This window comes from Lithobates pipiens, unplaced genomic scaffold (assembly GCF_037356315.1).
Source record: "Lithobates pipiens isolate NorthernLeopardFrog02 unplaced genomic scaffold, aLitPip1_a1.2 Scaffold_19, whole genome shotgun sequence".
Lineage (NCBI taxonomy): Eukaryota > Metazoa > Chordata > Amphibia > Anura > Ranidae > Lithobates > Lithobates pipiens.
This window is the reverse complement of record NW_027507764.1, coordinates 106,440,681-106,456,502: the sequence shown is the minus strand read 5'-3', so window position 1 is coordinate 106,456,502 and position 15,822 is coordinate 106,440,681. Positions and strand designations below refer to the sequence as shown.

The 15,822-nt window shown below is 43.3% G+C and overlaps 1 protein-coding gene across 1 annotated transcript in view; it reads right to left on the bottom strand.

Moving 5' to 3' along the window:
* The window catches only part of PTPRN2 (protein tyrosine phosphatase receptor type N2), a 1,275,947-nt gene that overhangs the window by 1,077,149 nt on the left and 182,976 nt on the right, over positions 1-15,822 (bottom strand). The window contains exon 2 of the mRNA XM_077491142.1: positions 8,477-8,527. Coding sequence (XP_077347268.1) covers positions 8,477-8,527 — 51 coding nt within the window. The remainder of the gene's footprint in view (positions 1-8,476; positions 8,528-15,822) is intronic.

Below are 15,822 nucleotides of genomic sequence, written 5' to 3'. Positions count from 1 at the left end.
TAACCAATGTGATTAGCTTGATCTGCATTGAGTTTCTGTTGGCACAGTTTTCCTTTAAGAATAAGTGTACATTCAGACAAAGTGCAATTTTTCTTTTTGCCCCTTTGCCCTGACCTAATCAATCCCACCCTCCTTTCCTCAACAGATGTATACTTTTTGAGAACCAAAGGCTGTGGCCTCTCTTGTTTACATCCATCAATCACAAGTTTCCTCTCCTGCTCAGTACAGTCCCATATACTTCCATTGGAGCTTATCTACCTCCATCTCACAGCTAGCTCATAGAAGTCTACCGGTCTACTCATCCAGCTCTATCCTGTCTCCCCCAGCAGCAAAAAAAAACCACTGCAATTGTGATCTATTGCTTGTTGATCAGGGGAAACAATGCATCACTATTACAAGCAACTGGTTTTTAATGCCACCCCAGTCTTATTCCATAGGGTTCAATATTGAGTTGGCACACCCTTTGCAGCTATACAAGGTTTAGGAGTGTGTCTATGGGAATGTTTGAGGGGGGATTATGGTGTGGGGTTGTTTTCAGGGGTTGGGCTTGGCTCTTTAGTTCAAGTGAAGGGAATTCTTAAGGCATCAGCATACCAAGACATTTTGGACAACTTTGTGGGAACAGTTTGGGGGTGGCCTTTCCAGTGCACAAAGCAAGGTCCATAAAGACATGGATAAGCGAGTTCGGGGTGGATGAATTTGACTGACCTACACAGAGTCCTGACCTCAACCCGATAGAACACCTTTGGGATGAATTAGAGCGGAGACTGAGAGCCAGGCCTTCTCGTCCAACATCAATGCCTGACCTCACAAATGCGCTTCTGGAGGAATGGTCAAACATTCCCATAGTCAGACTCCTAAACCTTGTGAACAGCCTTCCCAAAAGAGTTGAAGCTGGGATAGCTGCAAAGGTTGACCCAACTCAATACTGAACCCTACGGACTAAGACTGGGATGCCATTAAAGTTCATGTGCTTGTAAAGGCAGGTGTACCAATACTTTTGGTAATATAATGTATATACAGAGACTGGATCTAGTTTTCCTTAACTTGACGCAGTTGCCCACCTCAAGGAAGATTGAGTTAATGTGACAATTTGACTTGATCTTAACTCAACATTACACTATCAACTTGCACACAAAATATTTTTCCTATGCACATTAAGATATAAGGTTGAAAAGAGAAAAAAAAGTCTACAAATTTTACAGACAATTGTCATTTTAAGCTTTACCAGTTCCACAATGTTAAATTAAATTCGTACCCATAGAATATCCTTTTGTTAGGGGAGTTTGTTTTTATGTTTGGGGTAAACAGCTTCCATTAATATGTAAAGTTTCATTGGAAAAACCACATACATGCATTTACATTTATAAACTATCAAAAATAAAATCCTAAAAAAAAAAGTGCAATAAGTTATAACTGCGAACACAACAAATCTCCAAATTAAAACATATACTCTGGGAGACACGGTGTCACTTTCCAAATTCAGGGCTCTGCATTAATAGTTCCCCACCCTAGGATGGTATACTCACCCATCTATGCTCTCTCTTGCTGTCACGCCAATCGTTTGCTCTGCTGTAATAAGTGTGTGGGGCTTCTGGATATGGAGGGGGGGCATGCGACCAATGCTCAGGCCTAAGCATTCAATCCATAGACCCAAATACTGTTACGTGGGGGGGGGGGGGGGCAGTGATGCCATCTACCCAGGATGCCATATGACCTTAGAACTAAGGGTGGACTCCCGCAGAAGGGAGATAATGAGGGAGCGGAGACAGGTATTCCTTGTTGGGGGGTGGGTGGGCTATCAAGAGGCACTGTCCTGAATGGACCGATGACAATGTCTCTTTAAGAGGGGCTCTGGGGCTAAAGTGGATAACCATCCGGGACCACAGCATTACACCACATGCACGCTGCGTGTCAACCCCATTCCTGGAGTTTTTTGCACCCAGGAAGCACAGTTGCAGTAGCCAGCCGCAGTGCCTGCAAAATCTATGACAGGTTAGAATAAACTATGGCTAGATGGGGCTGGACAGTGTACTGACTTGTGCTCATGTTTAGGGCCTTAAGTGCTCAGTGATGTATGCCTGAAATGTCGTTATTATGCATTTATGACACATGTCCCGAAACGCGAGTACCATGAAAACAATGGGATTGGATAGGCGGAGGGCTAGACGCCCAGTGTGCATGTGGCCTAACAGATTTAAATGAAATGTAAGCATATATTGTAACAAGGGAGAGAAAGGCATTACCAAATAAATGCTCTGCTTTTATCAGTGGGAAACAGACATCAATCATGCATTAAATCAGCTGCATATGTTACTCTTTACTCAAAACATTAATCGGTTCACCGCACAGCTTTATTTACACAATAATCACATAACACCTGTTTTTAGCAGTAGCCTCAAGCCTTAAAAAGTAACCAGACGGTATTAATACCATTAAACAATGCATTAGAAGCTTGATGGTTTGCAAGAAGAAGTTGAGAATTTAAAAAATATATAGATGAACTACATTTCCTGCAATTTCTGCAGTATGGGGGGCCCCAAAAGATCACCCTAGTAGGGGAAAAGAGGATGACTCCCATTGAAACATCTTAATGTAACAGGATCTCTGGTCAGCTCCCTCCAACTCACATTGTTTTTGCTGCTAAAGTCCCCCCTCACTCTAAGACCCCTTTCACACTGAGGCAGTTTTCAGGCGTTTTAGCGATAGAAATAGCATCAGAAAACTGCCTCCCATTCATTACAATTTCACATCCGGCCGGTGACGACGTTTGGCAAAGTCCTGCAAGCAGCATATTTGGGGCAGTTTGGGAGCGCTGGATACAGCGCTCCCAAAATGGCTCTGCCCATTTCAATGAATGGGCAGTGCTTCCGAAGAGCCTGAAAAGCATTTGGGAAGCGCCGCAACTCTGGAGTTTTTAACCACTTTTTTGGGGTTAAAAGCGTCCCGCTAACGGCCTAAAACAGAGCAAACGCACCGGATAAACAGCGGTAAAGTGCCATAAAAACAAGCAGCGCTTTACCGCTAACGGCCAGCACTCTCAATTACTATTGGCAGTGTTAGACTGGATTCACACATATGCAGTTTTAGTGCTTTTCGCATTTTGCAGATTTGCACTACAGAACGTGTTCCATAGGAAACCATGTTAAATGTTCTGTAGTGCAAATCTGCAAAATGCAAAAAGCACTAAAACTGCATATGTGTGAATCCAGTCTAACACTGCCAATAGTAATTGAGAGTGCAATAACTGACAGGTGAGAACATTAAGGAAATAAGGAAATAAGCACAGCTCTTATTCCTGCAGTGGCGTTAAAGATCTTGTGATCACTACACGTTAAAATGTGACTGTACAATCTCCTTTAGATCTACCAACTACAGGTGCATCTCCAAAAATTTGAATATCATCAAAAAGTTAATTTATTTTGATTATTCAATTCAAAAAGTGAAACTCATATCTTATATACATTTATTAAACACAGAGTGTTATATTTCCAGCATTTCTTTCTTTTAATTTTGATGATTATGGCTTACAGCTAGTGAAAACCCAATATTCAGTATCTCGGAAAATTAGAATACTGGGAAAAAGTTCTATACAGTATTGTATACTCAATTGGGTTGATTTATTAAAGGCAAATAGACTGTGCACTTTGCAAAGTGCAGTTGCACTCTACGAGGGCAATTGCTCCAGAGCTTATTAAATGAGCAAAAACTCTGCTGACTTCCATCATCCAATCATGTGCAAGCAAAAATATATTTTTTTTTACTATCCTTACAGGTGATTGGGTACCCTTTGCAAAGTGAATCCTGATCTTATTTACTAAGCTCTGGGGGCAACTGCACTTTGCAAAGTCCACAGTAATTTTGCCCTTAGTAAATCAGCCTCATGGTGTCATACTCTAATCAGCTAATTAACTCAAAACACCTGTAAAGGTTTCCTGAGCCTTTAAATGGTCTCAAGTCTGGTTCAGTAGCTTACACAATCATGGGGTCGACAGCTGACTGCAGAAAACAGTAACTGACACCCTCCACAAGGAGGGTAAGTCACAAAAGGTCATTGCTAAAGAAGATGGCTGTTCACAGAGTGCTGTATCCAAGCATATTAATGGAAAGTTGAGAAGAAGGAAAAAGTGTAGTAGACACTAATTGGGTGCTAGAGGTTACTGCACATTATTACTGCTCACTGATTGGTTCCTAGAGGTTACTACATATCCTTACCACTCAATTATTGGTTGCAAGAGGTTAGTGCACAGCATTACTGCTCACTGATTGATTGCTAAAGGTTACAGCACATCATCTCCTCACTGCCTGCACACCATGAACTGGGGGGGTGAAGGGACCATTAATTGTTAATGACACCCTCATGCATCGGCTGTGATGTGTGTATACACATATTCCAAAATGCAGGCTGCTGTGGCACCATGTTTTTTTTGAAGAAGGGTTCCACCTCCAATTTGCTTACCTTTGCAGAACAGGCTGATGTTAGGCTGAATGACCACAGTTGTAGGCAGAACTTTGGAGCATGCTCCTTTACCTCTCCAGTGGGCAGAATTCATCAGAAGTGATGGTAGACATGACCTCAGGGGGACATGATATACATATAAATTTCCTCTATTTTACATATCAATACATTGGTCCCTGACTTTTTACATATTAATGCCGCCACTATTTACTTATCAATTCCGGTTATTTACATATAAACACAAGTTCTGCAGTTGAGTCATCTGTACATGGCAATAGAGCAGAGTTGGGCAGCAGCAACAGAACTTTACAATGAGATATCAGGACACAACATGGGACTAAAACTTCAAGGGATAAGTGAATTTAAACTGGGATTGTTGGAAAGTATTAAGCAGCTGGTTTGGGCCCCACAACAATGATGGGGCCCAGGGCAGCTGCCCCTTTGCCCTGCCTTAAAAACGGTCCTGCCCCTACTGAGTCTCAATTTTAGCTAATGCTCCCAGTGGATTAGAAAGCTCTGGCTCTTACTTAGCAGGGGGTGTGTCGAACATTTGCAAACAGATTACTGCTACCACATAGACAGCAAGAGTCCCACTTTGCAGCACGCTGGCAAGGGACAGGCTTTTCTCCTACAGCTGTGGCTGACCTTTAATAAGGTTTACCTGTAGGTACTGGAAATATCTCCTAAACCTGCAAGGTTTAGGAGATATTTACCATATACTCTTGTGCCGTCATCGGCACATGCCCACTAAAAAAGGGCACGGTTATGCAGTGACCGTGACTCTGGCCAGTCACAGAGCCTGAGTCCACCGCCCCAGGAAGAAGAGGGATGAAGATGGACGCGGCCACCAGCAGGGACATTGCGGGCTTCGTTTACAGGTAAGTGCAACATAATGGGCTAATATGAGATGCATACTAGCTCATTATGCTTTTACTTTGCAGGGGAATAAAGAGGAAGTAAAACCCATCAGGGTTTGCTTTCTCTTTAACCACTTGCTTAGTGGGCACTAAACCCCCCCCCCCCCCCCCCCGCCAGACCAATCTTCAACTTTCAGCGCTGACACACTTTGAATGACAATTGCGCGGCCATACAACACTGTACTCAAATTACATTTTTATCATTTTTTCCCCACAAATAGAGCTTTCTTTTGGTGGTATTTGATCACCTCTGTTTTTATTTTTTGTTAAAAAAAAAATGTTTATATTTTGTGATAACATTTTGCAAACAGGTAATTTTTCTCCTTCATTGATGTACGCTGATGAGGCAGCAGTGATGGGCACTGATAGGTGGCAGTGATGGGCACTGATGGGTGGCAATAATGGGCACTGATTGCTTACACTGATAGGTGGCACTGATCGTCACCACTGGTGATCATTGATAGGTGGCACTTGTGGGCATTGATAGGTGGCACTTATAGGTATTGATAGGTGGCACTGATGGGAACTGGCAGGTGGCAATGTAAGGGGGTACTGATTGGTACAAATGAGGTGCCTGTGTTCCTTCATCTTCGGGACCAATGTCCCTTTAACACAAGCTGGTGATCAGCTTTTTTTCTCCTCATGCTGACAGCGCGAGGAAAAAAACCCCCCCATTAATGAGCTTTTGTTTACATCATGTGATCAGCTGTCATTGGCTGGGAGCTGATCACATGGTAAGGGGCTGGGACCGGCCCCTTACTCGGATCGGTGATCACCCGAGTTTCAGTGACTCGGTGATCACAGCATGCTCCCCGCACGCCCTGCAGGGAGCGTGCACAGGGGAGGACGTCCTATGACGGCCTCCCGGAAATTGAGGTCCGCACTGTAGCCATCATTTGGCTATGGCCCGGACCTCAAGTGGTTAAGTAAATAAACTGTAACACTTTTGCATACCTTTTGTTTGATGCACCTGGAATGTATTTTGCTAATTTAAACTGAAAATTTAATTGGGCTTTAATAGCAACACTTATGACAATGCACTTTTTACCCGCTGGCGCCGCACTTTATAACCTTAGACCATGCTTCATACTTAGCAGGCAAATATTAAAAACAAAGCGCTTACAGAACGTATCACTGCAATAAATCCGAATAAAACTTGTAATACACCAAAGTAATCCAATAATACAGTTTAGAAATTGCTGACAGTTGTAATACTTTGACAAATGAAACATGCAGAATACAAATTAGGTTCTGCATGAAGCAAATCTCGCATCCAAAAAATATTAATGCCGTAAGAAATGTACAAGTGATAATATAAGGATAAAATGAGAGAAGTTCTGTTCTCATTAAACCTGATCGGTGCACTGGTCATTTAATTGGATGTAGTTCTGTAACAACACATTGTTCTGCTAAGCATTTTAAAGCCTTCCTAGAAAAAAAAATAAGTATTGGCCAATATATTTTGTCACTGGGTGCTTATTTTGCAAAAATTATACATTTGTTCTCATCTGTTCCAAGAAAATATATTATAAACGGGACAGGAGCGGCAGCATTAGTGTTCTGGCTTTGGTAGATGCCAACAAAACATAATGGATTACAGATGGCATTTTAAACAAACATATTACAAGAGTAATTGTGAAAAGAAGTCATTTATCTAACAGTAAATGAATAGGGTTACTTTTATATTGCACAGGATGTAAGGGATCCTCTACATTGAGATTTAGTAAATTTGACAGCAATCACCCAAAAGGAAAAATAAATGAATAAATAAACGTTTTTCTATGTTTTAAGCAGACTATCCCTTGAAGCTAACCTGCAGCTATTATACAACAATAAAATTGACAGTAACTGTTAAGAACAGGCCCTTCTATAGGTCTGTACATCTTGATTAAATTCCTACACAGTGATCTGAGCGCCCCAAAAACTGGAGTGCTCTAATTCAACCACCTTCCTTCGGCATCAGTTCTTACCTTTACACTCTAAGCTTCACTACTGGCAAGTGAGGCTGTCTAGAAAAATAATGGGCTAGCAGTGAGCACAGGAGAAGGCAAACAGATTCAGCAATCACTTAACTATCTAGTCCACATAAAAATGGAATATCAGTATAGAGTGGATTCCAGAGGTTGAACCTCTGCAACATCCTACATTTATCAGGCGTTTCAGATATTTTCGACTAAGGCCACACTGATGGGTTTGCACTCATTATTCTGGGTATCTCTCGCTCTATCTACAAACCAGTGGCAGCCGTTCATGGGCTCCACCCCCCTAATCCATGCTTCCGGACTCTAATCTACTATTTGCTAATGCCTTCCAATCAGAAAGTGAGTCCTGAGACCCGATTGGCCAGAAGTCCTAAGACCTGATTGGCCGCGGGTCCTAAGTCTTCATTGGCCGGGAGTAGAAGCGATCGGAACTCAGGAGGAGACGCGGAGGGGGGGGGGGAGCCGCGACCTGAATGGGGTAAGTGAAGGGGTTAGCAGCAGGCCTGGTGGGAGATGGGTGATGGGGAGGAGAGGCGGCGAGCAAGCACGCGCCGGGGGGAGGGGTGGGATTGGAGGGCTGGTGGTTCTTTGGTTGGCTGGCTAACCAGCCAAGAACACTGAACACCGGCTGTCACTGCTACAAACCCTAGAATTAAACAACAAAGATATATAGGTAACTAGGTGAAACTGATGACTAGTTCGTATTGGAAACACTCACCATTCTTAAATTATTTATTGGTAAGGTACTGTATCCCAACATTACTTATTTTTCTTCTAACTTTAGGGAATGTGACAAAACTTTTGTCTTCCAATAATTTTAGAGCTACATTAAACAAGTGTTTGTTTTTAATCTCATTCAGCTAGAATTCTCCAACAAAAAAATGTACTTCCCAAATCTACACTGGATCATTTAAAACTAACTAAAACCCACCCCATTTTGTTCAACGCTGAATAAACCACACCAACTCTGGCAAAGACACCCCATTAGGGAGGTGCAGCATAATAGTGAATGCTCTGAAAAAAACAGGGGAAGGGAAGCCGAGAGAGATGGAATAGCTTTAGGATAAACCTGTTCTCATTTATAGAAATACATATTCACACCATTTATTTGGACTTACCATTCAAACATATCTCAAATGGTTTGCAGAGGTCATCTTCAAACAAGCAACCTAAAGAAAAAAATGAAAACATTTTAAAGGAACATCCAAAAACTAAAAGGTGTTTTTATTTTTTTTCAAAAAAGTAAGGTGTTGAGATGTGAATGTGGGGAAAGCGTGCAAGGAACCCTTATGAAGTAAGCCAGGGATTTTAGTTTTTGAAGAGGGGTCTTAAAGGGGTTCTCTACTCTGGAAAAAAATAAAACAAATCCTGTAGCTGCTGACTTTTAATAACAGGACACTTACCTTCACTAGCCTTTGGGTTCCCAGCACCAGCATCTTAGCTGTAGGCAGCCGGCCGTGCTGCTTGCAGCTTCACAGCTGGCTGACTACTGAGCATGTGCAAACTGCTCTGCACTTTGTAAATGGTCCTGCAGTCTTCTGGGGACTGTGATGTGTCCCAGAAGACTGCAGGGAGGGAGGGGGAGCGGAAAACTTCTGCTTGGATCGCCTAGGTATTATTTGCACACACATTTGGTGTTCACAATTAAGAATTAACACCAAGGACACATAACACTGATGATCACAGATGATCACTGCCAATTTTTGGTTATTGGTTGAAACTTCCAATTAAAACTGAATTTGAGGCAAGCAGCTAAAATACACATATGAATAAAATGCATCAATAAAATGAAAAGGTTTATAGAGATACATCACTCATTGTATAATAAGTTTCTTCAATGCTCTCCATAACGTGTTTCATCTTCATGTACTACATATTGATGATCTATCGTGTTAAGAAAATCTGATACATATAAACATGATGCATAAGACTCAAAATCTAGACGGCCATAGAATTTCTGATTGTAGTTATATGGCACTCACGTGTTGCACACACTCAAAAGATACCATATGAAATAATTCTGTGCACAGCAACAATAGTAACACTTTTGCATCCAGAAGTGAGAGGGGGCCACCACCACTGGGCCGCAGGGGAGGAAGATAGGGCAAATTGCACACAATCCTATTAAGTGCCTATATACAGTATCTATGAGATCTGCTAAATGTAATTTTACTTGCAAAAAGATTTATCTAATAGTGGTTAGTCACGCTGAACTGAACTTGTGCTGTCATAGTGTCAGGGAAATACTCCATCCAGCACAGGTAGCACAGATGGAATGGCAGATGTTATTGTTTAAGAACAGGATGGGAAGTGTAAAAGTTGAGGAACCACCCTGGTATAGTTATCAATCTCATCCTTGGATGTCAGCAAGGCTACATAGGTGTTAATCCTTTGATTTACAAGACTGAAGTTATGAATTGTTGTCAAAACACCAAGGTATAGACGTTAAAACTGAATTATACGTAGAAGACAGATGGTGTTGAAGTCCCCTAGCCCTTTTTAATGATGGTTGCTTCAGTTTGAGGTGGATGGCCTCTTTCATGTCTCTTACGAACCATTTCTCATCTTTGTCCAAAATGTGCACCTCACTGTTCTCAAAAGAATGTTCATTTTCCTTAAGGTATAGGAAAACTGCTGTGTTTTGGCCTGCAGAATATGCCCTCCTGTGCATATACCAAGTTACCTGTTTGTGTTTAGGTGTTGTGTCTTTTGGATGTACAAGCTTCTGTCTCAGTGTATTGTTGGATCCGAAGGACACATGGATGTGTGATGTTTGTTAACCACTTGCTGTCCGTCCCATAGTAGTGTTACTGCTACAGGAAGGCAACCGTGCACCGGATCACGTATATATACGAGATACGGCTTTGCCGAGTAGGGAGCGGGCATGTTTGCTATTGGCAGCTCACTCCCGCTGTGATCGCACACAGTGGGAGCCCAGTAATGGGAACCGCGGACTCAATATCCACCGGCACCTGACGACCATCCAGCACAGTGGCAGAACAGTGGTCTGTCTATATAAACAAGGCAAATTGTCGTTCTGACAGCAGGGAAAGCATGGATCTTGTGTCTCTGCAAAGCAGGGACTAGGATCCATGTCTTCCACTAGTAAAAGCACTTCCCACGCTTTGATTACCCCTGATGTTAACCCCTTCCCAGCCAGTGTCATTGGTACAGTGACAGTGCATATTTTTTAGCACTGATCACTGTATTACTGTCATTGGTCCTCAAAAAGTGTCAAAAGTGTCAATTAGTGTCAGAATGTCCTTTGCAATATCACAGCTCCACTATAAGTCACCGTTTGCTGCCATTACCAGTAAAGAAATTTAAAGAAATATATATCCCATATATTTGTAAAGCTATAACTTTTGCACAAAGCAATCAATATATGCCTATTGTGATTTTTTTTACAAGAAATATGTAGCAGAATACATATACCTAAAGGGAAGAGGTGACAACCCTAGTTCAAGTACTGCAATAAAACTACAAAAAGATAGCCCTAGACAGAGCCTGTGTTTAGCCTCGTACAAACGGTACGATTGTTGGCAGGGGGTTGTCTGTTGACAGACTGTTGTCCTAAAATCTTACCGTTAGTGCGCTCCTTTTGACAATTGTTGTCCAATTTTCCACCAACAAATGTTGGATGACAGGCTGGTAAATTTTCATCAGACAACAGTTTGACGTCAGATTTTCGTATGGTCAGTACACAAATCCGTCACACAAAAGACGAAAGTACAAACACGCATGCTCAGAATCAATGCTCACCAAACGCAAATTTAGAAGAAGGGGCCCAAAGAATGGCACTCAAGAGCTGCAATTCTTCGTAGTACGTCACTATGTTTGTGTTTGTGGCACAACAATTGTGTACCGTTAGTATGCAAGGCACAGATCCTGGCACACGCCCTTTTGACAAGAATCAAATGCTCGGTTGGCCAACAATTGTACCGTGTGTACGAGGCTTTTGTCTGAGTGCTCTGGAACTGGTACCTCTGTACATGTAAGTGAGACCTAATTTAGTACCATCTGCCTCTTTAGGAGTGAGCACTGGACCTGCATAAATAAAAAATAAAATAACACAAAAAGGATGTTTCAGCCCCGTTTCACACTCATGCAGTGCGGAATTCGCAGATTTCACACTACATGCAAATCACCCCCATTTCATGCGAGTCAATGCAGGTGTGTATGTTAAGTAAACGACACCCCGAAACCAGTTTGCAAAGTGCAGTGCGATTTACAGAATTTGGATCGCATGGGTGTAAACATTCACGTGATCCAATTTTGGTGTGGCCAAAAAAAGGCCAAAAAAATGGGTACTGCGCGTTTTTGGTGATAATTTGGTGAGATTTGAGCCATGCAGAACAATGGCTTAAATCGCACTGCTGAAGATGCACATGTGATTTGAAAAGGAATTGCACAGTTCTCCGTAACACAAAGTGTGAACTGGGGCTTAAGGTGCTTAAGGGGCTTAAGGATCTGTCTAAAGTTTAGCAATAAATTAGAGGTATATTGAAGCTACAAATTGATGTATAGGAAGTATATACAGACTTTACAGTTGACACAAGGTGTAGAAGGGTGCATTAAACACAAAGTTCAGAATTTGTATGAAGCCGCAATTGACACAACCTGGCATATTTTAACACGACATTAAAACCTGCTGGGATTTCATCCACATTCCAATTTGATCATGCAAGAGAACACACAGCCCAGCAACCACATCCTTAATTACCATAATGAGCCTGATGCACAAGAAAATTTGCTAAGGGTGGGTGTGTAATGGATTTATAATGTGCTGAGAAATCACTCAGCAACAGCTTTATAAATAGACCTACCTGGTGTTAATCAACATTATTGAGTTTTGTCCAACCACCTGCATTATTTAACAGGACACCGAAAACTTTACATTTTATGTATAGGCACTTGTGGTTACTTTAGCTATTTAAAGAAGAGATGAAAACATAATTTGTGATTTTTTTTAATTACCCAGGCATGCAAAAAAGAGTGGTACCATGCAAATCTGCTCTATCAGCTGTTTCAATGTAAACTCCTTTCCCCAAACCATGCAGCCTAGGCAAATGGCGCTTTTATTGATAGGAAAATTTGATCTACAAGATTTAACTACTAAGCCCTCATCTCACAGGAGGGCCAAAGGTACATTTAATGTGCAGGTGGTGGTTTACAGCCTGGCTTTACCTCCTCTGTTGTACCCATGGCAAGATGGTAGCACCTAATGGGGAACTATCCAGACCTGAGAGGGCAGACTTCAGCACAATTTTAGTCTGCTGATTATACTTTGGTGGTTTATAAAGAGCTCATGTTTAGAAGTGGTTTCTGTAAATGTAAAAAAAAAAAAAGGAAAGAGTAGCTTTAATTTTTCATTTTTTTTTTTACTTCAAATTTTCACTGACTACAAGGATGACAAATCTAAATCAATATAATTAAACAACAGCTTGGTATTCTTTTTTAAATTGTTTTACAGCAGCCTCAGTGTGAAAGTGTGGGAGCCATTGGCTCCCACTGCTGTCAATCAAAGTCAGTGAACCAATGAGGAGAGGGGGCGGGCCGAACCATGGCTCTGCGTCTGAATGGACACACAGAGTAGCGACTCGGCTCGGGTGCCAGCATAGCAAGCTGTTTGCGAGCGCAGACAGGGGACCCGAGAAGAGGAGGATCTGGGCTGCTCTGTGCAAATACACTGCACAGAGCAGGTAAGTATAACATGTTTGTTATTTTTAAATGAAAAAAAAACTGAGACTTTATTATCAACTTAAACTGCATATGCAGATACGGAACAGTCGGTGACATGAAATGACTGAATAATTTCATGTGGTATTACTACACAATTAATATAAAAATGTGTTTGTTGACATGATGGTGGCATTTGTAGCAATACGGCCAAAATGTTGCCGATTTCCAGCAATGGGGCTGCCTTCTGAAGGTTTGCCCATAGAACTTCAATGCCTGGTTTTATGTACTAACCAATCATAACGATGAGACTGTAAGGAATCACAAATCACCCTTTGGTACAACTGACGTCACAGCCCCCCCCCCCCCCCCCCCCCCACAAACAAAGAACATGTTGCATTCATTCTCAAACTGCAAAGTTTTGTTTTATTGCACAGTCGCTGATCTCCTGTGCTTAGAATGTAGGAGAGCAGCCACTCAGGCACAGGATCCAGAAGCAAGTGGAGATATTGGAGTAGTGGTGCCTACTTCAGTGATTTCCAGCTTCCAAGGACATGGTCAGGTATGGTATATACATCAGGGCTTGACAAATTTGCTTAGAATCTAGGAGCCAGCTGAAAAAGTTAGGAGCCAGTTATTTTAATCCTCTGCCCAGCGCCCAGAACTGCATGTCTGGGACATCGGGCAATAAGAATTGCTCATGCCTGATGCCAAGAGAAAAAAGGACAATATTTAAAAAAAAAAAAAATCAACTTTTGTTTTGTTATACAATTTTGCAAATAAGTTTTTTTTCTCCTGCACTGATGTGCTCTGATAGGCTGCACTAATGGGCACTGATGGGGTGGCATTGAGGTTGGAACTGATGGGCACTGACAGGTGGCACTGATGGGCATCAATAGGCAGCACTGAGGTGCCACTGATGGGAACTGACAGGTGGCACTGATGGGCAGCACTGGCAGGTGGCACTAATTGGCATTGGCTGGTGACACTAATTGGCACTGCTTGGCACTGGCAGGTGGCACTGGTAGATGGCACTAACTGGCATTGGCAGGTGGCACTGGCAGGTGGCACTTGCTGGCACTAACTGGCACTGGCAGGTGGCACTGGATTGCACTGGCAGGTGGCACTGGATTGCACTGGCAGGCGGCACCAACTGGCACTGGCAGGTGGCACTAACTGGTAGGTAGCACTGGTAGGTGGCATTAGCAGATGGCACTAACTGGCATTGGCAGGTGGCACTGGATTGCACTGGCAGGTGGCACTGCTTGGCATTGTAAGGTGGCATTAACTGGCAGGTGGCACCTGAAGATGGCACTGGATTGCACTGGCAGGTGGCACTGGCAGTTGGCACTGATTGGCAGGTGGCACTGGATTGCACAGGTTGGCACTGACAGATGGCACTGGCAGGTGGCACTGGTTTGCAGGTTGCACAGGTTGGCACTGAATTGTACTGTTGGCACTGGCAGGTGGCACTGGATGGCACTAACTGGCATTGGCAGGTGGCACTAACTGGCAGGTGCCATTGGCAGGTGGCATTGAATGGCACTGCTTGGCATTGGCAGGTGGCACTAACTGCCATTGGCAGGTGGCACATGACACTGGCAGGTGGCCCTGATTGGCAGGTGGCACTAACTGGCACTGGCAGATGGCACTGGTTGGCACTAACTGGCATTGGCAGGTGGCACTGGATGGTACTGGTTGGCACTGGCAGGTGGCAATGGTTGGCACATGGCACAGGTCGGCACTGATTGGCAAGTGGCACTCACAGCTGGCACTGGCAGATGGCACTAACTGGCATTGGCAGGTGGCACTGGATTGCACTGGCAGGTGGCACTGATTGGCACTAACTGCCATTGGCAGGTAGCACTGGATTGTACTGGTAGGTGGCACTGGAATGTTTCACAGTCGATAATGTAACTGTGAAACTGAATGCTCTGCATTGCTGCAGCGTGTGAAACTGTAAGGAGAGAGAGGAGCTGACAAATTCAGCATGATGTCAGAGATGGGTAAGGACCCGGGGTGGGTTTGGACCCGGGGTGGGTGGGACCCAGCAGCTATCCAACCAATGATTGGGCTGCTTAAGAAAGGGGTGTGGCCACATACACGTATCGGCCCACCCAGATCCCATCCCACTGGCTGGTGTTGGATAGCTGGGTCCCGGCCGCCCTGGTCCCGCCCACTCTGACGTCCAGCCTCAATTTTGACAGCTCCTCTCTACATACAGTTTCACACACTGCGGCGCTGCTCTGCCAACAGTGTGTGGAGAAGGGAGGAGGATGTCAGAGGCTGCTGAACCGCTCTCTTCCTGCTCCATCCCGACTACCAGACAGTGCTCTGTGTCTGGAGGGCCTCCACTTTCCAAGACCCCACAGCCAGCCCTGTAGCAAAGGCACCTGTCAGTGACAAAAACCCGGGCGCCAGGGCACAATCTCTAGTCGCAACGGCGACCTGGCGCCTGGGATTTGTCGAGCCCTGATATACATAGTTACATTGGTCCAAGCTAGACCAATGTAACTATGTATAGAACATCAATACCTTGAATTTATTAAATTCTTTCCCACTCTATCAAAAACTAAGAACAAAAGGTTTTGGCTTGACATACACTTTATGTATATCTAAAAGTATTAATGTATACCTAAAAACAATAAATGTCATCTTCGCAGAAATGCAGCATCCTTACACAAACATCCTTTTCATTCTTTCGTAAACTACTAGTCACACCAATCCTCCATGCAATGCAGAAAAACAAAAGCAGAAATATGTAAATTCCAGTCTGTGTGATAAC